This window comes from Staurois parvus, unplaced genomic scaffold (genome assembly GCF_062004578.1).
Source record: "Staurois parvus isolate SC_StPar_1 unplaced genomic scaffold, SC_StPar_1.0 ptg000879l, whole genome shotgun sequence".
Classification (NCBI taxonomy): domain Eukaryota; kingdom Metazoa; phylum Chordata; class Amphibia; order Anura; family Ranidae; genus Staurois; species Staurois parvus.
Window position 1 is genome coordinate 1,438,935 of NW_028318675.1, and position 23,566 is coordinate 1,462,500.

Below are 23,566 nucleotides of genomic sequence, written 5' to 3' on the forward strand. Positions count from 1 at the left end.
AGGTAGGAATGTCCACACATGGACTTCCACAGGGGCCCTCAGACTACATATAGAACCTGTACAGTGTCCCCTGTAGTGTCCCCTGTCCCCTGTAATGAATTGCTTCCCCCCAGGCCTATAGCAGAATGACAGCTGAGCGGGATCTCTCCCATCCTGGGTGGACATCATATGAAGTCCTCCAAGTCTAGTGGCTCTGCTGTATCTTGATATGTCACCTGCTGTGTCCACCAGATGACAGATCATTGTACCAGGCCAGCTGTCAGGGCTCCCAGGTATGACCAGAGATGTGTGACTGATGCAGGGAAACGCAGACTTCAGAAATGTGATAAACAATATAATTTATTAACACTAACCATACAAACATAAACGCAGGGCAATACTAAACATAATACAGTGCAAACAAACCAAACCAACCACCCACAGATAACAGTACATACAAGCAAGCGTCGTCAGGCAGGCCGGGTCAATATCAATTGGGCAGGTAGGTACGGGGGGAGCAAGCAGAGAATGGTCGGGGTCACAGGCCAGGTTCAGCAGGTAGCAAGCAGCGAGGTACAGAGGGTCAGACAGAGGGATGGTCAGGGTCACAAGCCAGGATCAGAGCAGGAGAAGTCAGCAGCAGTTCAGATCAGGGTCAGCAAAGGAACAGAAACAGGATGCAGGACAGATACAGGGCCCAGGACAAACACAACACCAAGGCAGAGTCTGCAAGTCTGGCCATCCCTTAAATACCCCAGTATCATCAGTTCCAGGTGTTAGCTGGCTGAAAGGTTGAGTCTCTGATTGCTGGGAGCACCCGCTGGCCAGCCCTGGTACTGCAGATCAAAAGGCAGGTGAGTCCCACCATTGCTGGCCAGTCCATTCCTAACAGAACCCCCCCCCCCTCAAGGAGCGGCCTCAGGACGCTCCAAACAGTCCTAGCTGGGCAAAATGTTCCACCGCCCGGGTCTGGCAACTGGCGGGATAGCAAAGACTGGCACACCGGGCAGGACTCCGGGCAGCGGCACACCGGGCTGGACTCCGGGCAGCGGCACATCGAGCAGAGGCACTCCGGGCAGAGGCACATCGGGCAGGACTCCGGGCAGAGGCACATCGGGCAGAGGCACATCGGGCAGGACTCCGGGCAGAGGCACATCGGGCAGAGGCACATCGGGCAGGACTCCGGGCAGAGGCACATCGGGCAGGACTCCGGGCAGAGGCACATCGGGCAGGATTCTGGGCAGAGGCACATCGGGCAGGACTCCGGGCAGAGGCACATCGGATTACCAGGCGAAGCAGCAGGCAGCGGGCCACCAGGCGGAGCAGCAGGCACCGGGCCCCCGGGCGGGGCGACAGGCACCGGGCCCCGGGCGGGGCGACAGGCACCGGGCCCCGGGCGGGGCGACAGGCACCGGGCCCCGGGCGGGGCGACAGGCACCGGGCCCCCGGGCAAGGCGACAGGCACCGGGCCCCCGGGCAAGGCGACAGGCACCGGGCCCCCGGGCAAGGCGACAGGCACCGGGCCCCCGGGCGGAGCAGCAGGCACCGGGCCCCCGGGCGGGGCAGCAGGCACCGGGCCCCCGGGCGGAGCAGCAGGCACCGGGCCCCCGGGCGGAGCAGCAGGCACCGGGCCCCCGGGCGGGGCGACAGGCACCGGGCCCCCGGGCGGGGCGACAGGCACCGGGCCCCCGGGCGGGGCGACAGGCATCGTGCCCCCAGGCGGGGCGACAGGCATCGTGCCCCCAGGCGGAGCGGCGGGCGCCGGACCCCCAGGCGGAGCGACAGGTCTCGGGCCCTCAGGCGGAGCGGCGGGCGCCGGACCCCCAGGTGGAGCGACAGGTCTCGGGCCCTCAGGCGGAGCGGCGGGCGCCGGACCCCCAGGTGGAGCGACAGGTCTCGGGCCCTCAGGCGGAGCGGCGGGCGCTGGACCCCCAGGAGGAGCGACAGGTCTCGGGCCCTCAAGCGGAGTGGCAGGTGCCGGACCCCCAGGCGGAGCGACAGGTCTCGGGCCCTTAGGCGGAACGACAGGTCTCGGGCCCCCAGGCGGGGCGGCGGGCACCGAGTCACCAGGCACAACAGTGGGCTCCGAGTCAACTGGGATGACCGCTGGCACTGGGTCAGACATTGGATCGTCTGGCTGGACAGCGGGCATCGGGTCACCAGGCATCAGGTCATTTGGCTCGACAGCGGGCACCGCGTCATCTGGCAAGGCAGTGGGCTCCGAGTCAACAGGCACGACAGTGAGCACCGGGGCATCAGGTACCGGATTGTCTGGCTCGACAGCGGGCATCGGGTCACCAGGTATGACAGCGGGCACTGGGTCACCAGGCATCAGGTCATTTGGCTTGCCAGCGGGCACCGCGTCATCTGGCAAGGCAGTGGGCACCGGGTCACCAGGTATGACAGCGGGCTCTGAGTCAATTGGCACGACAGCGGGCACTGGATCAGGTACCGGATCATCTGGATCAACAGCGGGCATCGAGTCAACTGGCCTAATAGGATCGTCGGGCTGGATCAGTTCATCATGCTGAGTAGCGGCATCAGGCTGAATGCAGGCATCAGGCTGAGGAGAGGCTTCAGGCTGAGGAGAGGCATCAGGCTGAGGAGAGGCTTCAGGCTGAGGAGAGGCTTCAGGCTGAGGAGAGGCTTCAGGCTGAGGAGAGGCTTCAGGCTGAAGAGAGGCATCAGGCTGCGTACCGGCATCCGGCTGAAGAGAGGCATCCGGCTGAGTAGAGGCTTCAGGCTGTGTGCTGCCTTGTATTACACAAGGCATTCTTTAGCATTCAGCAGTGTCTGTCCCTTTAAGGCTAGGGACGTCCTGTTTGCTAACTTGGGAGGAAGTGACCTCATCTCTTCAGACTAAAGAAATTCTACAATGCAAGTACATGTGGGATGCTGTTCCCTCTTCATATATGGGCTTGATTAGACCCCCAAAGTCTGTAAGTACCCTTCCTATGTACTGTGGAATGTTATGCACATAGCTAGGAAGTTAGATATGTACTTATGTTTGTTTATTCTGTTTGTATTTCAGTTTTACCGCATTTATTCACATTCATCCGCACATTCATTCATTCTCATTATGATCACATGTTATCAGTAAAAGATCATCGGTTATCAATCATCGACTCTTTACTGTGTGGACATCAAAGGTTATACTGCCTGTAATCCTCTGTAACCCTTTCATAACTGCAGAGAAGGCAGGACAGTAAAAAGACTTACTCGGTTACTTCAGAGCACATTGTGTGAAAACACTACAGCAAGCCCCACAACACAGAAAAGACTCTTAACTGTTAATACAGCAGCACGTGTGTGTGAAATCCCCACAGCACAGCCAGTCTAGGCATAGCAAAGTGAAACTAACTCAGCTTCGTGTACACGCTGTGTACTCCACTCAAGCACAATGCAGCACGCAGACACAGAGAAAGATATGAAAGATATCACTAAATTAACCCTTCCTAAAATCTCGTGCAAACAGGAAGAAAATATGCACAGTACGCTGGAAACTAGGTCACAATGCAGCACGCCGAGAACTTATAACAAATCGGATCTGTCGTCATCCAAAGCAGAAACCACCAGATCTAAGCGTTCAAGTTCCAGGCATTCAAACGTCACAGACCTATCGTCAGTCAGTGCTGGGGCAGCCAGGAGTAAGCATACAAGTTCCAGACATTCTAGCGTCACAAACTTGTCTTCAGTCAGCGCTATCGCCGCCAGGGCACAAGCCAAGGCCGAGGCCGCATGCGCCATGGCCTCCTATGCCATACAGGAAGCAGAGCTTATGAAAGAGCAAGGCTACCTAGATGAAGAGCAGCAGAAGAGTCAAGCTGAAATAAAAAGGACAGAAGCAGAAACGCTTAGGAGAAAAGCAGAAACGCTTAGGAGAAAGGCAGAAGTGCAAGCCTCTTTACACATACTTCAGCAACAGAAAATAGCTGCAGCAGCCATAGCTGAAGCCGAAGTTCTCGCGAGAGCTGCAGATATTCAGTTTGTAGAGAGCGATGTACTGGAAACCCTGATAACACCTCTCAGTACATTCCAACGCACCCGTGAGTATGTACAATCACAAGCAATCCTATACCCTGATAAACAGCCTAGTGACGCACCGAAACCATCAAGGACCCAGTTGGGAGCAGACAGCTTTGATGTTACGCATCACTACAAGACTGAACCTGAACCGCCACGTGATAAGTCAACCAATCACGTGCTCAGATACCAAACCGCCAACACGCTAAGAAACCAAGTAGATGGCGATATAACCTCTCCTCGTGCAAGACCAGATCTAGACTACAATAGAGGAGAGCAACCATCTGATCAAAATAGACTTAGTCAAATACCTCAACGAACCCATCAGTCACTATCAGCCAGTAGTCCCGCGTTTGTACCCAGAACAAACGCACCTGACACAGCAAGGGTTACAGACATGTCGAAATACCTGATGCGCCGTGAGATGGTGAGCACTGGTCTCTTGAAGTTTGACGATCGTCCTGAAAACTACTGGGCCTGGAGGTCATCCTTCCTAAGCAGCACCCAAAACTTAGAGCTGACAGACAGAGAGAAGCTCGACCTACTTGCCAAATACCTAGGACCAGAGTCCTCAGAGCAGGCCAAAAGAATCAGGTCAGTGCATGTCCATGATGCAACAGCAGGACTTGCGATGGTCTGGCAGAGAATGGAAGACTGCTATGGGTCACCTGAAGTAATAGAAGAAGCACTTTTAAAGAAAATTGAAACTTGCCCAAAAATGACAAACAAAGACAATCAGAAGCTGAGAGAGCTTGGAGACCTACTCCTAGAGATAGAAGCAGCAAAGACTAGTGGAACTCTGCCAGGTCTCTTATACTTAGACACAGCACGTGGAGTAGAGCCCATAATCGAGAAGCTCCCTTTCAACCTGCAAGAAAGGTGGGTCTCTCAAGCATCCAGATACAAGAAAGACTATCGAGTTGCATTTCCACCGTTTGTCTTCCTCGCTGAATTCGTTGTAGACCAAGCTAAGACACGCAATGACCCAAGCTTCGCCTTCCTGAACAAGAGAGTTGCAAGCTCCCCAAGGACAGAGAAGCAGCTGCCAGTACACTACAAAGAACGCAGAGCAACAGTGTCTGTGCGGAAGACAGAAGTCCCGCCTGAGGCTGCAGCCAATCAGGAAGACAACACAACCAAAGAAGTTGAGGATCCAGACAAACAGTGCCCAATACACAACAAGCCTCATCCACTAAGAAAATGTCGCAGTTTCAGAAGTAAGACATTAGAGGAGCGCAAGGCTTACCTTAAAGACAATCACATTTGTTTCAGATGCTGCGCCTCAATGCAACATCTTGCAAAAGACTGTAAGAGAGAAATACGGTGCACAGAATGCAACAATGACCGACATCTGTCAGCACTGCACCCAGGACCACCACCATGGAGATCAGAAGTTCCAGCAACTCAAGAAGATCATGGTGGGGAGCAAAAAGAAAGTGCAACACCAGCGATAACTTCAAAGTGTACTGAGATCTGTACAGAACCAGGACTCTCTAGATCATGCTCCAAGATATGCTTAGTCAAAGTGTATCCCAACGGTCTCAGAGAAAAGGCAGTGAAGATGTATACAGTCCTAGACGAACAAAGCAACAGGTCTCTAGCAAAGACAGAGTTCTTCGACCTCTTTGGTGACAAAGGAAGTTCAACTCCATACACCTTGAAGACATGTTCTGGAGTTATAGAGACATCAGGGAGAAGAGCAAACAACTACACCATCGAGTCATTAGATGGAAAGACACAGCTGACTCTTCCTACCCTCATAGAATGTGACATGATACCAGATGACAGGTCAGAGATTCCCACACCTGAAGTGGCACGTCACTACCCTCATCTCGTGCGAATAGCAGACAAGATCCCAACACTCAACCCAGATGCTGCAATCGTCCTTCTACTAGGAAGAGACATACTGAGAGTGCACAAGGTCAGAGAACAATACAATGGGCCGCACAATGCACCATTTGCTCAACGTCTTGATCTTGGATGGGTTATCGTTGGAAATGTATGTCTGAACGGACTTCACAAACCCGCAAAGGTGAATGTCTACAGAACAAATCTGCTGCAGAACGGTCGCACATCATGTCTTTGCCCATGTAACAACAGCATGGAGATTAAAGAGAAACTATCTAACCCAACACATCCCCAGAACATCCAGAGGTTCCTGGAAGATACAGCCTCAGCTGAAGATTCAGATCAGCTAGGCCACAAAGTGTTTGAGAGAACTCAAGATGATGACAAACTAGCACCATCTGTTGAAGATAACCTCTTCCTTGAGATCATGGATAGAGAAGTCTTCAAAGACAAAGCAGGCAGTTGGGTAGCCCCACTACCATTCCGTACACCACGGCATCGTCTTCCCAACAACAGAGTGCAAGCAGAGAAACGCCTTGCGCTATTGCAGCGCACTCTTGAAAGAAAGCCAGACATGAAAGAACACTTCCAAGAATTCATGCGGAAAATCTTTGACAAAGATCAAGCTAAAAAAGCACCAGCACTGCATGAAAAACAAGAACGCTGGTACTTGCCAATATTCGGAGTGTACCATCCTCAAAAACCAGGTCAGATACGTGTAGTATTTGATTCCAGTGCAAAGCATGAAGGTATTTCCCTTAATGATGTACTTCTCAGCGGACCAGACCTGAACAACACACTTCTTGGAGTCCTTATCAGATTCCGAAGAGAACTTGTTGCAGTAACAGCAGATGTACAGCAGATGTTCTACTGTTTCCTTGTCCGTGAAGACCACAGAGACTACCTGAGGTTCCTATGGTATGAAGACAACGACCTCAACAAAGGTATCATAGAGTATAGGATGAAAGTAAATGTGTTTGGGAACAGTCCCTCACCAGCTGTCGCTATCTATAACTTGAGACGAGCAGCGCAGCAAGGTGACAGACACAACCCTGAAGCCAAACAATTTGTTATGAAAAACTTTTATGTAGATGATGGACTTGCTTCCTTCTCCAGTAGTGGAGAAGCCATTGACATTTTGAAAAGCACTAGAGACTTGCTAGCAGACTCTAACATAAGACTGCACAAAGTGGCTTCCAACAACAGCAAAGTAATGGAAGCATTCCCAGCAGAAGACCGTGCAAAAGACCTCAAAGACCTAGATCTAGGTACAGATTCACCACCCCTTCAAAGAAGCTTAGGGCTTAGTTGGGACTTGAAAACTGACAGCTTCACCTTCCGAGTATCCAGGGAAGAGAAGCCTTTCACAAAGCGAGGTGTCTTGTCTACGGTCAACCGTCTTTACGATCCCTTGGGGTTCGTAGCACCCATCACCATGCAAGGCAAAGCTCTTTTGAGAGAGATTACAACTGAGCTAGAACAAAGTGATTGGGACACACCTCTACCTGAAAAGAAAGAAATGCAGTGGAAGTTGTGGAAAGACTCTTTGCTGGAGCTTGAGCGATTTAGCATCCAAAGACCATACGTCTCTGTTTCTTTGTCTGTTACAAAACGAAGAGAGATACACGTGTTTTCAGATGCATCCACCGTGGCTATAGCAGCTGTAGCCTACCTTAGAGTCATAGACACTCAGGGACAAAGCCATGCAGGATTCATCTTGGGAAAGTCCAAACTGGCTCCAAGACCTGCTCACACGGTTCCACGCTTAGAACTTTGTGCTGCTGTCCTAGCTGTGGAGATAGCAGACTTACTCATTGCAGAACTGGACATCGAGATCCATGCAGTGAACTTCTACACAGACAGCAAGATTGTTTTAGGTTATATCCACAACGCTTCAAGAAGATTCTACACATACGTGTCAAACAGAGTAACACGTATCAGAAAGTGTACAAGTCCAGAACAGTGGCATCACATCAGTACAGACAAGAACCCTGCTGACCATGGGACTAGACTGGTACCAGCTGCTGTCCTCAAACAGACTAACTGGTTCACAGGTCCATCCTTCTTGACTGGACCAGAAACTGAAGAGACTGATCAGAAAGGAACTTTTCAGCTTGTAGAACCAGACCAAGACAAAGAGGTAAGACCTCTAGTTGCAGTTTACAAGACTCTAACCACCAGAGAAGGTCTTGGCTCATGTAGGTTCGAAAGGTTTTCCAGCTGGAAGTCACTCTTCCGTGCCATAGGGAAACTCATCTGCTTGGCCAGATCCTTCAGCAAAACAGCCAGTGTTGACCAGGGTAACAATGACTATCTTGAGCAAGCCAATGTCACCATTATCAGATGTGATATCTTCTGGAAGAGATGGAGACAGGAGTACCTGATGACCCTCCAACCACGCAACAAATGGCAAGCCGACAAGCCCAACTTACAAGTTGGAGATGTTGTTCTACTAAAAGACTCTCAGGCCCACAGGAACGAGTGGCCAATTGGACTCATTGTGGGGACTGATGCTAGTAGTGATAGCAGAGTCAGGAAAGTAGAGGTCAGAGTAGTAAAACAGGGCACCCCTAAGGTGTACCTTAGACCCATCACGGAAGTCGTTTTACTCCTTCCAGGAGTTTAATAGTGGCATATCATTATTATGCCAGGTGGGGAGTGTGCTGCCTTGTATTACACAAGGCATTCTTTAGCATTCAGCAGTGTCTGTCCCTTTAAGGCTAGGGACGTCCTGTTTGCTAACTTGGGAGGAAGTGACCTCATCTCTTCAGACTAAAGAAATTCTACAATGCAAGTACATGTGGGATGCTGTTCCCTCTTCATATATGGGCTTGATTAGACCCCCAAAGTCTGTAAGTACCCTTCCTATGTACTGTGGAATGTTATGCACATAGCTAGGAAGTTAGATATGTACTTATGTTTGTTTATTCTGTTTGTATTTCAGTTTTACCGCATTTATTCACATTCATCCGCACATTCATTCATTCTCATTATGATCACATGTTATCAGTAAAAGATCATCGGTTATCAATCATCGACTCTTTACTGTGTGGACATCAAAGGTTATACTGCCTGTAATCCTCTGTAACCCTTTCATAACTGCAGAGAAGGCAGGACAGGCTGAGTAGAGGCTTCAGGCCGAGTCACGGAAGGCAGGCTCACCGGTTTGGATACTGGCAGGATGGTATTGGTTGGAAAGAATTTTCGCTTTTTTCTGGTTTTAACTACTGGAGCACTGCAAGTAAACGCAGGTCTGCAAACGAATGGAGCAGCTGGAGACAGAGAAAAACTGGAGGATGGAACAGGAGAGGGAGCAGTTGCTACAGAGGGCTTTTTTACAGGGTTAAAGGCAGGATAGGTGCAGCGAGTGGGAACAGGGTACTGACATGTGGTAGATAGCAGGGTATACTGGGCTGTAACTGGAGGAGCTGTTGGGAACACAGGAGTAGAGTTAGAAACAGGACTGGGTTTTTGTAAGCTGACTGAGGCTGGGTGCAACAAGTCTGTCCATGTCTGCAGTATGGGTTGAACAAAGCTGAGCTTACACAAAGCCTGTCTGGTCAATGACTGCACTGTGTTTATACAATCTCTTAGGCCCTGATTCACTATTGGGCGTGGGCGCATATTTATGGGCTTAAGCCCAATTTTCATGGGCGTCCGTCATTTTTTACCCTGCAACCTAATTCACTATTGAGCAGAGCCCATAAGCAGATGCCCAATCTAATTCACAAAGAGACACACGCCCGAAATCAGACTCACAAAACAGACTTGCTAAGAAGCAAGTCTAAAACCATGAAAAATCACTGCAGAGACATGTTCACTTAGAAATTTGCTTTGCCAAATATCAGGACTTCACTTTAAACAATATCTGCTATTTCCAAAAAAATTAAAAATGTGTTAAAAATCGTTTTTTTCAAGGAAATCGACACAGTAAAAATCTAGAAGCCCGTGCAGTGTCTTTGGCAGATACAACTGAGCATGTGCAGAACACATTTTAGACTTCTGCCATGGGCGTTTGCTTTTTAGCCACTGACTAATAGTGAATCTGATTGTGGATTCCTCTGAGAGCCGGCACTCGGTCGCGACTATTGTGTTTAATAAACAGCACTCGGCATATCTTCATGTAATCTAACTAGATTTCCTTAGTTCTAGTGATTCTATTTTTGTTTCTTATCCTTTATAATTATTTCTGTAATGATTTTACTTATTTCAAAGGTCTAGATAATATATATTTTGACAGCTGAATGTAAAAATAAAGGTCCACAATAAAAAAAAAAAAAAAAAAAAACAGCGTGGGTCCCCCCTCTCATCCTTACCAAGCCCTTCAGGTCTGGTATGGATATTAAGGGGGAACTCCACGCTGAAATTTAAAAAAAAAAACAGCGTGGGTCCCCCTCAATATCCATACCAGACCCTTATCCGAGCATGCAGCCCGGCAGGTCAGGAAAGGGGGGGGACGAGCGAGCGCCCCCCCCCTCCTGAACCATACCAGGCCACATGCCCTCAACATGGGGGGGTGCTTTGAGGCAGGGGGGCTCCCCCCCAAAGCACCTTGTCCCCATGTTGATGAGGACAAGGGCCTCTTCCCCACAACCCTGGCCGGTGGTTGTGGGGGTCTGCGGGCGGGGGGCTTATCAGAATCTGGAAGCCCCCTTTAACAAGGGGGCCCCCAGATCCCGCCCCCCCCCCTACGTGAACGAGTCTGCGGTAGATGCTCCCGCAGACTCCTTCACAAAAAAAAAAAGTGTGGTGTAAAAAAAACACAGTACAGGGTCTTTGACAAGTCCTTTATTAAAACAATGTCCCCCGAAGTAGATCCAACGTCAATCACGGCGGCGGCGGCAGGGACCCGAAAAAAGAAAAAAAAAAAAAGGTTCCGCTCCCGTCGGAGGCTTCCAGCCATGTGAAGAAGAGGCTAGCTGACAGTTCTTATATAGGTATGGGGCGGGGCCAGCCGGGCACATCATCCCCGCCCCTTACCTATTTGAGAAATGTCACCCTGTCTCTCCACTGAGGCTAACTAGCTGAATGCAGGAGACAGTCTGACATTTCTTATATAGCTATGGGGCGGGGCCAGCCGGGGACATCATCCGAGTGACCCGCCCCATGTCACATGCTTGCTGTTCCCGGCTGGCCCCGCCCCATAGCTATATAAGAAATGTCAGACTGTCTCCTGCATTCAGCTAGTTAGCCTCAGTGGAGAGACAGGGTGACATTTCTCAAATAGGTAAGGGGCGGGGATGATGTGCCCGGCTGGCCCCGCCCCATACCTATATAAGAACTGTCAGCTAGCCTCTTCTTCACAAGGCTGGGAGCCTCCGACGGGAGCGGAACCTTTTTTTTTTTTCTTTTTTCGGGTCCCTGCCGCCGCCGCCGTGATTGACGTTGGATCTACTTCGGGGGACATTGTTTTAATAAAGGACTTGTCAAAGACCCTGTACTGTGTTTTTTTTACACCACACTTAGTTTTTTTGTGAAGGAGTCTGCGGGACCATGTACCGCAGACTCGTTCACGTAGGGGGGGGGGGGCCGGGATCTGGGGGCCCCCTTGTTAAAGGGGGCTTCCAGATTCTGATAAGCCCCCCGCCCGCAGACCCCCACAACCACCGGCCAGGGTTGTGGGGAAGAGGCCCTTGTCCTCATCAACATGGGGACAAGGTGCTTTGGGGGGGGGAGCCCCCCCTGCCTCAAAGCACCCCCCCATGTTGAGGGCATGTGGCCTGGTATGGTTCAGGAGGGGGGGGGGCACTCGCTCGTCCCCCCCCCTTTCCTGACCTGCCGGGCTGCATGCTCGGATAAGGGTCTGGTATGGATATTGAGGGGGACCCACGCTGTTTTTTTTTTTAAATTTCAGCGTGGAGTTCCCCCTTAATACCCATACCAGACCTGAAGGGCTTGGTAAGGATGAGAGGGGGGACCCACGCTGTTTTTTTTATTATTTATTTAATTCACGGAAATAATTTAAAATTCAGCTGTCAGTGGGAAACCCCGATGACAGCTGAAACATTCCTTCTGTCCCTGCAGAGAGCTGCGCTATTATATTTGACATTAAAAAGTATAGAGACTGCAACATTGTATCCATTTGTATCCATTCCGGATATAGATGTTTTTATTCGGATACAAATAGATACAATGTTGCAACCTTTATACTTTTTAATGTCAAATATAATAGCGCAGCTCTCTGCAGGGACAGAAGTAATTACTTCGCTATTATATTTGCAGGCCGTAGATGGGGCGAAAATCGAACAATTTTTTTGCCATTGGTGGTAACGTCGGCCCATTGAACAACCGATTTTTTTTTTTTAAAACGGTCAGTTTTCGCCCCATCTAAGGCCTGCATTTTTCTTTTTCTTATTCTTTTTTTTTATTCTTTTTCTTGCAGGTCATGGCTCATGTGCAGATTATTTATCTGTTAAAAGATCAGCCAATTTGCCGATCATTGCAGCTAAAATCGGCCGATCTGCAAAATCGGCCAATTTTTATCCAAATTTACCAATTAAAAAAAAGTTGCAAAATCCCCAAAAATGGCTGACCAATTAACCCACTAACGGGCTGAAAATCAGCCGATTTTTTTTGCGGACGATTTTAGACCCATGTAAAGCAGGCCATAGATGGGTCTAAAATCGGCCGATTTTTCTGCCGAAAAGAAAATCGAACGATTTTCGGGCCGTTAGTGGGTTAATTGGTCAGCTGTTTTTCGGGATTTTGGCACATTTTTTTTATCAGTAAATTTGGAACAAAAAATTTTCAACTTTACTGGTAAACAAAATATGCTAAAATCCCAAAAAATGGCTGACCAATTATCCCAATAACGGAAGAGGCCCTTGTCCCCATTAACATGGGGACAAGGTGCTTTGGGGGGGAGCCCCCCTTCCCCAAAGCACCCCCCCATGTTGAGGGCAGGTGGCCTGGTATAGTTCAGGAGGGGGGGCGCTCGCTCGCCCCCCCTTTCCTGACCTGCCGGGCTGCATGCTCGGATAAGGGTCTGGTATGGATTTTGGGGGGATCCCCAAGCTGTTTTTTTTTATTTCAGCGTGGAGTTCCCCCTTAATATCCATACCAGATCCGAAGGGCTTGGTATGGATGGGAGGGGGGACCCCACGCTTTTTTTTTTTTTACATTCAGCTGTCAGTGGGGAACCCCGCTGACAGTTGAAACATTAACACATGGCTGTCGCTCCTACAATCCCGCATGAGTTATGTTATCAACTCATGCAGCATTTTAGTAGCGAAAACCAATGCAGCGCTCATGTTTCAGCTGTCGGCGGAGTTCCCCACTGACAGTTGATGTAAAAGTATTGCAGGGAATTATAAACAATTTGTAAAAAACCCGGCGTGGGGTCCCCCCTCCCATCCATACTAAGCCCTTCAGGTCTCGTATGGATGTTAAGGGGTAACTCCACGCTGAAATTAAATAAAAAACAGCATGGGGTACCCCCCAAAATCCATAACAGATACTTATCTGAGCATGCAGCCCAGCAGGTCAGGAAAGGGGGGGGGGACAAGCGAGCGCCTCCCCCCCTCCTGAACCATACCAGGCCACATGCCCATACCAAATTATTCAAACATTTGTAAACAGACCAATTAACTGAAATGGTTTGGCATTTGTACCCCAAATATGACGTTCCCTGAGGCGTTGGTAAACCGAGGTACGCCTGTATTAGTATTGCAATCCTTTGTATTGGGATACATACAACCAACATACATGTGAATTGGCAACATAGCACAACATTTGTGTCACATTGGAGATATCTGGTAGTTACACTGAACTTGCCCAAGGACCTAAGATTGATTCACAGCACAGAAATACAGGCTGGATTAGCAATGTAGCTCCGTGGGTTAGTGGTTAGCACTGCTGCCTCACAACTCTAGGGTTGTCGGTTTGAATCCCAACCACGGCAAGGAAGTAGTATGATCTCCGTGTGTGGCTGTCTTCAAATAGATGTTCTGGCAACATCTTTGCTTTCTGTCTAAGTGATCCCTAAAATGTGAATTAGAATGAGGCCTTGTCTGTTGAAACACCTTCAAAGCTGCACCTTATGTGAATGTCATACAATGGGGTAAGATAAGAGCCTGGAGCACTAATAGATTTGATAATGATGGTTTACACTCAACCCACTTTTGTGAAGGATTTGGCAAGCAAAGAGCTGACAGAGAGAGAGAAGAGCGAGCCAGTGAGATGAAGAAGAGTGAGCGAGAAAAACATACTGAAGAGTGATAAAGAGAGACATACAGAAGAGTGAGCGAGAGAGAAGAGCGAGCCAGTGAGACAAAGAAGAGTGAGCGAGAGAGAAAAGACTTGGTTGGTGAATCCACACATCAAACTTGTCACAAATACTGGTATGGATTTTTCCACCAAATGCAAAGCAGACCGCACGCCTTCAAAGATTTATTTCCTTTGTTAATTCTCCTGCTTCGCTCACACTATATGCAAATAAAAATTACTGTTTAAGTTGCCAATTTTACTGTGTTTTCTAGAGAATTACTAACTAGTTGTGTTTTCAATTGTGTGTAGCATTGCGATTTCTATTTGAGTCTAGATGTTAAATTGCTAATAAATGGCCAAAATCTTCAAATACCTTTGAACTCTCACTGCAACAAATGGTGTATGTTAATACACTCACATTCACATTCATTATATCCAATATCAGGTACCATGTCAATTCACAAATCGCACCTGAAATTGCACACCCTGGATGCGACTTGTCATGCGATTGGCATGGCCAGCAACTTGCCCTTTGCATGGCAAATTGCACACAATGTTACTGGGGGCTAACACCACTGTCACATCTAATCCGATGCGGCAATTGCCCAACTTACAGTGAAGTTGCACGAGTTCACAATCCAATTGGATGTGAACAGAGCCTACAGTGGCCAATAGGGTGCGACTTGGTCTACGATTTGCAAGTCGCCTGTAATGCCAATTGCATGGCAATCGCAAACAATGTTACTGGGGGCTACGCGGTCACATTAAAGCAGATTTTTAAGTGGTGTTATTGACACCACAGTCACATCATGTGACTTGCATAGAAGTTGCATGATTTCAAAGTCGGGGTACATGGTGATTTCAAGTGCAATTTGCAAGACAATCAACACCGATCTCTCAGCAAATTGCATGAAAAGTAGTGTATTCATTACTCTATTATTACTTGCGGCTCCTACCAAGTTTGAACCACAACAATATGAACGCTCCAATAGCGGCACATTGAGTGGGACTTGGCATGTGATTTGCACAACATGCAAGTTGTAAATCGTCTGCAAAGTCGCACCCTATTGTCTGCTATTAGAGTGACCACATGGGTGCGTTTCAAACACTGATTTCTATAGTAGTACATGTACTACGTTAGTGGCAATTTGCATAGAGATCTGTGTCAGATGTCTTGAAAATTGCATTAAAATGGTCAACTTTACTGTAAGTCGCAGGATTTGTAAATCAGCTTTGCCCAGAGTGTAATGTTTGGTGATGTTTGATTTCTGGAGTGTTTTGCCAATTGATGGGAAATTCACCATACTAGTCAAATCGATTTGTCATTTTCAGTATTGCATACAAGATGTGGTCATGTGACTGTCTTAACTCATGCGAGAATCTGGAGGGAATTGTGACCATAGTAGCAATAAAGGTTCCAATTGGGGTTCCCTTTCACATCCCTGCTCAATGTTCTGTTGTATGCTGCACACATACATTTCACTGTATATATCTTTCTGATTTGTGGGGCCTGTATACCAAGGGTTAATGCAGGAAGGAAGGGGATTCATCAGGTGCAAACACTTTCACTGACAGTGGTGGGTGTGGCCTTCATTGGGGGTGGGGCCTGTATACCAAGGGTTAATGCAGGTAGGAAGGGGATTCATCAGGTGAAAACACTTTCACTGACCAAATTAAGGTCAGTGGTGGGTGTGGCTTCATTGGGTGTGGGGCCTTGTTTGGCGCTCCAAATACAACCTAGCTTATATAAAGATGTGCAGTAGGGAGTGATTTGGCCTGTTACTAGGCCGGGGGGTTTGTGACTAAGTCCTTGCTTGTAGTGGTTTGGGGGAAGAAGAGATTTTGTGCTGAATTGCCCCAGACACCACTCAGGCTGTGTTTGGGGGGGAGGGGGAGATTTTGTGCTGAATTGCCCCAGACACCACTCAGGCTGTGTTTGGAAGTGGGCTGGAAATGTTTGCATATTTTCGGCCTTGTAAAGTGTTTGTGTGTTATTGCACAATGATTGTGTTTTTTCTCTTTGCATTGAAAGCCTCACACATGTCAATCGTTTTGTTTAAAATCTGCTCTTGTTTTAATTTTGCTTGCTTATTTAGACTCCAATGCTTTTTTCTTACAAACCTGCTGACAAATGTATGTGTCGGGGATTTGTAGAGGTGGGAGGGGATTTGTAGAGGTGGGAGGGGATTTGTAGAGGTGGGAGGGGTTTTTCACATATGTCTTGTTTTCTTTATATTTTGATGTGTAGACTTTTTTTGTGAATGGATCTTTATACTAAATGATTGTGTAAGTAAACCTTATGTGCACGAAAATGTTACTTGATTCATCTTCCCCTTTGTTTCCTGCTATAACCTGAGCACACACAGTTCACTAGAAGTATCTTTAGATTGTAAGCTCTTATGACCAGGAGTGTTTTTATTTTTGCCACATCAATCCTATTTTTGTGACTCACCAAGATATTGACTGTACCTACTTGTTCCTGCTGACCAAATAAATGAAGATATATTTGATCAATAAATATTTGACCGATGTTTTTGTGTTTATTTTATGTTCAATATATGAACAACCTTAATAGTTACTTTGTATACTTATATAATCTGCTCAAATGTATCTTGTAAGAGCGTGAATATGCAAGTGGGTGCAAACTGGCTTTTTCAAAACCAAAAAAAAAAAACCCACTTGCACCACAATATTATGTACTAATGAATGTCACATTCACTGTGCAGCCAGCTACAGGTTTTCTACAATTCGATTTACAGTAATAAAATAGTCCACACTTTGTTGATTTTTGGCCTTTGGCAACAAATATTAGCCAAGGTTAAAAAAAACAAATCAATAAGAAACACACATTTGCGAAAGCTATCATAGCCGCACATAAAAATGCGCGATTGCAAACAAATAAGCACCAAACAGGTGTCCGCATGGAGCATGAACGGCTATCCTGGAAGTCCGTCATCACGTGCGCGCGCACCCGGAAGTGGTTGTGGGGAGTGTAAGTGGATGAGAAGTGGTTGGAGGTTTTGTGTTGGTTGAAAATTTTGATAACCTTATTGGCATTTGGACATGGCGAGAGCACAGTTCTCAACTGAGGAGATGATCCTTATATGTACAGTAAGTGTGGCCATTGCAAACATGTTTATAACATGTGAGGGACAAGTAATTGCAATTTTGTGGGTGGAGCCTAGCAGAATCTCACTTGGTGCACATGCTACTTATCTGTACATTAGCTCCTGGGTATTGATGGGTCAATGATATTAACCACTTGCCTACTGGGTACTCCTACCCCCTTCCTGTCCTGGCCAATTTTCATCTTTCTGCACTGTTACCCTTTGAATGACAATTGTGCGGTCATGCCACATTGTACCCATCTTAAATTTATATCAGTTTTTTCAGACAAATAGAGCTTTCTTTGGGTGGTATTGACTTGCTGCTGTGTGTTTTACTTTTTGCTCGATAAACCACAAAATAGCTCATAATGAATAAAAGTCTGTTTATATTATAACATTTGGTAAACTGGTAATTTAGCAACACTGATGTGCGTTGATGAGGCAGCACTGGTGGGTAGCACTGCTGGCCACAGGTGGGCGTAACTGTTGGGTGGCACTGGTGGGCACTGATCATCGGGGCCGACCCCTGCTTTGATAACTGCTGGTTCTCGGCAGTACTTTCCACACATTCTGATAGCGTGATGAAAGTGCAGCCAAGACCCGGCAAATGCATTTCCCGGTGATCAGCGTGTCATTGGACATGGCTGATCACATGGTAAAAAGCCGCTGTGATTGGCCTTTACCACATCACGTGATCAGCTGTGTCCTTAGGACACAGCAATCACGGAGAGCGCGTTCTGCCAGGATGTCATATGACGCCCTCCCAGAGCTGCCTGGATGCAGTGTACGTTATTCGGCTATCTGCGGTCGCCCAATAGGTAACCAGCTAGGCCTTCATGGCTAATCTTTGAATATCTGGACATGTATACTGCGTATAATGCATTACATTCTACAATGTGTTGGTGTACATGGTATTACAGTGTGCAATGCGTTGCTGGATTCTGCATGACAGTGGACAGCGTATCACAGTGTGCAATGCGTAGCTCCATCCTGCATGACAGTGTACAGTGCATTACAGTCTACAATGTGTGGGTGTACACGGTATCACAGTGTGCAATGCGTTGCTCCATCCTGCATGATAGTGTACAGTGCATTACAGTCTACAATGTGTGGGTGTACACGGTATTACAGTGTATTACAGTGTGCAATGCGTTGTACACTGCAGTGTGCACTAAAGCATTTTACACTCATGCACTGTACACACTAACGTATTTGACATTTTTAGTGTGCAATGCGTTAGTGTGCAATGCCTTGGACAGTACAATACATGTGCATACCCTGAAAAAGGGTCCTGCACATTTTTGGCCCGGATGCGGTGCAATTTGAGGTGTGCAAAATGTTTGTCTCTAATTGCAACGCACACAAATTGCATGTGATTTGCCCAGGAGTGCGGTGTTAGACCACAATGCATGTATGTGAAGCCAGAATAAAAGGATGTGGATTTTGTCTACTTTTACTTGCGCATGTTAACATTCTGTAACTGCATTTTTCTTCTGTTTAACATGCTATAGACATGGAACATGCATTTGGATGGAGTGTTTTTGTATGTGCATTTTGGAAGTATTCTAAACACACATTGACCCTAGGGCCACACCATATCTTATGCAGGCCATAGATGGGTCGAAAATTGGCCGATTTTTCGTCCGAAAATAAAATCGGCCGATTTTCGGATCGTTAGTGGGCTATTTGTTCGGCCGTTTTTCGGTATTTTGGCAGATTTTTTTTTTCGGTAAAGTTGGAAAAAAAAACGGCCGAATTTGCCGATCGGCCGATTTTCGCGGCAATGATGGGCAAATTGGCCGATTTTTTACTGATAAAAAATCTGCACATGAGCAGTGACCTGCAAGAGGAAGACAAAAAGAAGAAAAAGAAGAAGAGGATGAAGAAGAGGATGATGATGAAGAAGAAGAAGAGGATGATGATGATGAAGAAGAAGAAGAGGAAGAAGAAGAAGAGGATGATGATGAAGAAGAAGAAGAAGAGGATGATGATGATGATGAAGAAGAAGAAGAGGATGATGATGATGATGAAGAAGAAGAGGATGATGATGATGAAGAAGAAGAAGAAGAAGAAGAAGAGGATGATGATGATGATGAAGAAGAAGAAGATGAAGAAGAGGATGATGATGATGATGATGAAGAAGAGGATGATGATGATGATGAAGAAGAAGAAGAGGATGATGATGATGAAGAAGAAGAAGATGAAGAAGAGGATGATGATGAAGAGGATGATGATGATGAAGAAGATGATGAAGAAGAAGAGGATGATGATGATGATGAAGAAGAAGAGGATGATGATGAAGAAGAAGAGGATGATGATGAAGAAGAAGAGGATGATGATGATGAAGAAGAAGAAGAAGAAGAGGATGATGAAGAAGAAGAAGAAGAGGATGATGATGATGATGAAGAGGATGATGATGAAGAAGAAGAGGATGATGATGAAGAAGAAGAAAAAGAAGAAGAGGATGATGAAGAAGAAGAAGAAGAAGAGGATGATGATGATGATGAAGAGGATGATGATGAAGAAGAAGAGGATGATGATGATGAAGAAGAAGAAGAAGAAGAAGATGATGATGAAGAGGAGGATGATGATGAAGAAGAATAAGAGGATGATGATGAAGAAGAAGAAGAGGATGATGATGATCAAGATGATGAAGAAGAAGAGGATGAAGAAGAAGAGGATGAAGATGATGAAGAAGAAGAGGATGAAGAAGAAGAGGATGATGATGAAAAAGAAGAAGAGGATGATGATGAAAAAGAAGAAGAGGAGGATGATGAAGAAGAAGAAGAAGAAGAAGGATGAAAAATGAGAGGAATTCCAGTATGGCAAAAAGTGTCCCTGCAGAGAGCTCCGCTATTTCTTTGACAGTTCCTTGACATTTACAGCGGTTGCAACATTGTATCTATTTGTTTCCGAATAAAAACATCTGTATCCTAAATGGATACAAATAGATACATTGTTGCAACCGCTGTAAATGTCAAGGAACTGTCAAAGAAATAGCGGAGCTCTCTGCAGAGACACTTTTTGCCGGCTGTAGACGGGATGAAAATCGGCCGATTTTTTTTTTTTACCATTGCTGGCAACGTCGGCCGCTTGAACAACCAATTTTTCATTTTTTAAAAGAAAAATCGGCCGTTTTTCTCCCCGTCTATGGCCTGCATAAGCATTAGTGTGCCTGGGGGAGGGGGGGACCTTTGGCCTTTCCAAACACAGTAGATGCTCCAAGAATGTTTCCTTGAACTCTTGAAATGGTTAAAAAGGAAAGACACTCTAGATAGCCTGCACTGAGAATTGACTGTCATGATGACGTGTCAATGATTATTTGCTCTCATTTTTCAGGAGTGGTACTGCTTGCGGTTGAAGCTGGTAGAAATCCACCTTCACGTCCTCCACTCACCTTCACTTGTGGCCAGTGGATATTTTGTGGCCGCAGGCAAGAACTGGCATCGAGGACCTGCATAATGACCCTGGCATGCCAGATGTGGTTTGGAAGCAGCACAGCAATTTGACCATCCCTTTCCTCTATGTTGGTTTTAGGGGTGCAGAATTGCTTCTCGTTGGTGAACGGACTGTCGCCGGATATCAGAGTCCCCATATTTTCAAGATATGTTTTAGCCATGTTGGCTTATTTTTATGTTATTTTCCAAGTGTGTCGCACCTAACCGCACAGTAGTGTGGTGCCATGCGTATTTGTGGCTGTGAATGGGGCTGTTTTTAATAGACGTGTGTAGGTGCAACAACGTTTTCATCATGGTACCTGCGCACATCTACACAGGGCATTGCATTTCTTTGCTGTGCTGGAAAATGTGTGTTCTTGCATGCGTTTCTGCACCACCAATGGTGTGAACAAGTCCTAAGGGCTGGTTCACACTATAGAAACAGTCTAGATGTGTTCCTGATGGGTTTTTTTCATGCCCTTTTGGCATGCATGTTTAGTGTGTTCCAGTACATTTTGGATGCGTTTTGGACATGTTTACATTGCATTTTTGTATCCCTTCCACTTATTTTTTTCTATTTTCTTTGTATTCAATGTAGTTAGGGACATGTGCGTTTTAGTACATTCAAGGACGTTTCAATGTGTTCCAGTACAGTTCTGTGCAGAAACAATGCAGCGTGGTCAACTTTGTTTACAGCACCTGCAATGCATTGAAAATGCAAGCGCTGATGTGAACTATGACATTGACAACCATATAACCTTCTTTCTGTGCGTTTGTGATGCCGAAAAAGCAACTGAAACACATGTAGTGTGAACTGGCCCTAAAGGTTATTAGAGGTCAGGGAACAGGACTGACCAAGAATTGTGAATTCAATCAGACTAGTGGTGAGATACAATCAGCAATTGTATAATAATGTGAGATCTGAGCTGTAGCTGATAGAAAATGAGACACATTCACTTGATCAGTAAATAGATAGTTAAAGAGTGGGGCGGTGATCCATAGATTTGCATATGGGACAGGTGATGATGGGGTGGGGGAGGGGGTCAAGTTGTATAAGGAGACAGATTTAAAAGAGAAAAAAGTTACAATGAAATATACACGGCATGAAACTTGCACATGACCTAATTGGCAGAAGAACAGTACATAGGTAACATTCATCCACTTTCTAGTCATTAGGCAAAATCATAATTGATTGATCAATATTCCTGCCACAACCCAGAAAATTGATCTCCATTTTTTTGGGATGTTGCCAAGACTGGGATTAGAACCCATGACCAAAGTGCTGTAAGTTCTGAGCTCTAACCACTAAACCACTGTGGGAGACACAGTTTGAGCTATAATGTAGAATAGTTACATTGTTTAAAAATGATAAAGCGAGCGCTGGTCAAATGATATAGACTAGTAAAATGGTATTACACAAGATAAATATAACCACGAACAGTAGTGCATGAACTCGTGAAAGGTCATCCACCCCTGTGACAGTGTACTACACTATTGAGCACCTTTCTGGCTCCTGTGGCTGAGCTAATTCCTCCCCAGGACCATTTGGGCACCCACCCTGATGGATGGATGGATGGAGCTGGATGACTAACCCATAGCTGCCAGCATACCGCTGCACCCCCAGATGTGCGATGTGTATAACCCATGCACATTAATACTTTTGTTCTGGTGAGTGTAGACCAGTCCCAAGGGTGGTTTACCTTTCACGAGTTCATGCACTACTGTCCGTCACGGAGAGAACACATGTGCCATTCATAGGCACTCTCTGAGTTGGTACTCTCACACGAAGGACATTCCATTATTCAGGAATAATTATATGAACTTATTTTAGCACGATTTACCAGTTTACATCATTATTGCAATTCTTTACACTTTTTGGTTTTTACATGCGTTCATTATTGATCACATGCATTTATAGCGCTGCACTTGTCTTTACCATAGAATAGTTATGTGATTAAAGAGAATGAAGATATATAACTATATTGGGAAATTAGAAGTATATAAATTATTTGAGATATAAGTGTGAAAATGTTTAACATTTGAAAATAGAATGTATGACATTCATTAGTAAATGCAATACTTTCCTGATCATTTTGGAGAAACAGCAAAAAAAAAAAATAGCAAAAGAGAATTTTCAGAATGTAATAGTACAGTTGTATTAGAATTTTCTATCAGGAAAACGCCAATGTTAATAAAGCCCGCGCTTGTGCGCCATCTAGCGAATATATCCGGTATTGCACCTAAAGATGTGCCAGACAGGATACCTCATTCACTAATGGCAAAGTAGTCAGTAGACGCTCGTTAATGAGCTTGCTAGACGCTGGTCAGACCACTGATTGATTGACCGGAGTCTGCCTGAATGGTCAGTCTCTGCTATTACACTCACATCTTAGTGAATCAGGGCCAATATGTCTAGGGGTGAGACCAAGGGGCAACCAATGGGGTTACTTACCATAACCCCCGCTCCAGCGCTGTCCTCTTACCCCTGTAGCTCCACCCTGTGGGCGGTCCCTCGGTAGGCATCATCAGTACAGTGCGGGGCTATAAACCATACATTGGATGTGAATGGGGCGAGCATACATGAGCAGCTTGGAGAAGATGGCCGCAGTGACCCGGTCCGACCACTAGAGCGAGGCTGCTGTCACATAGAATGAGGTCACTGATTCCCTGTATTCTGGCACCCCCAGAGTAACCCATGTAGTGCAGGGGGCCCCACGGCAGGTTTTGTGTCCCCGGAGTGGGGTTTTAGTACATCATCATGTGTTTGTATTTCTTATAAATGCAATCAGTGTAAATCCAGGTCACATGTTTGCGTTTGATGCGTGCGCACGTCCTGGATACAGTCCATTCATTTGATGGGGCTGCTGTCCTCATGAGAAATGCAGTGAAGAAGTCCTCAAACCTTGTTTTATAACACGTCACACGGAACCACGGGGTTTTACACATGAAACCATCACATTTATTGAT

The 23,566-nt window shown here is 46.5% G+C and overlaps 2 protein-coding genes and 1 long non-coding RNA gene across 3 annotated transcripts in view; 2 read left to right on the top strand and 1 right to left on the bottom strand.

Annotated features, from left to right (window-relative positions):
• The window catches only part of LOC149443029 (uncharacterized), a 125,758-nt gene that overhangs the window by 81,955 nt on the left and 20,237 nt on the right, over nt 1-23,566 (bottom strand). The gene's annotated exons all lie outside the window — the stretch shown is intronic.
• Nucleotides 2,731-3,097, top strand: LOC149443030 (uncharacterized). Its single transcript, XR_016306710.1, has 2 exons — nt 2,731-2,918; nt 3,011-3,097. It is a non-coding gene; the product is annotated as an uncharacterized LOC149443030 (long non-coding RNA).
• LOC149443031 (uncharacterized) lies at nt 4,368-8,881 on the top strand. Its single transcript, XM_089655989.1, has 2 exons — nt 4,368-8,702; nt 8,795-8,881. The coding sequence occupies exon 1, from the start codon at nt 4,400-4,402 to the stop codon at nt 8,474-8,476; it is 4,077 nt and encodes a 1,358-aa protein (XP_089512115.1). The 5' UTR covers nt 4,368-4,399; the 3' UTR covers nt 8,477-8,702; nt 8,795-8,881.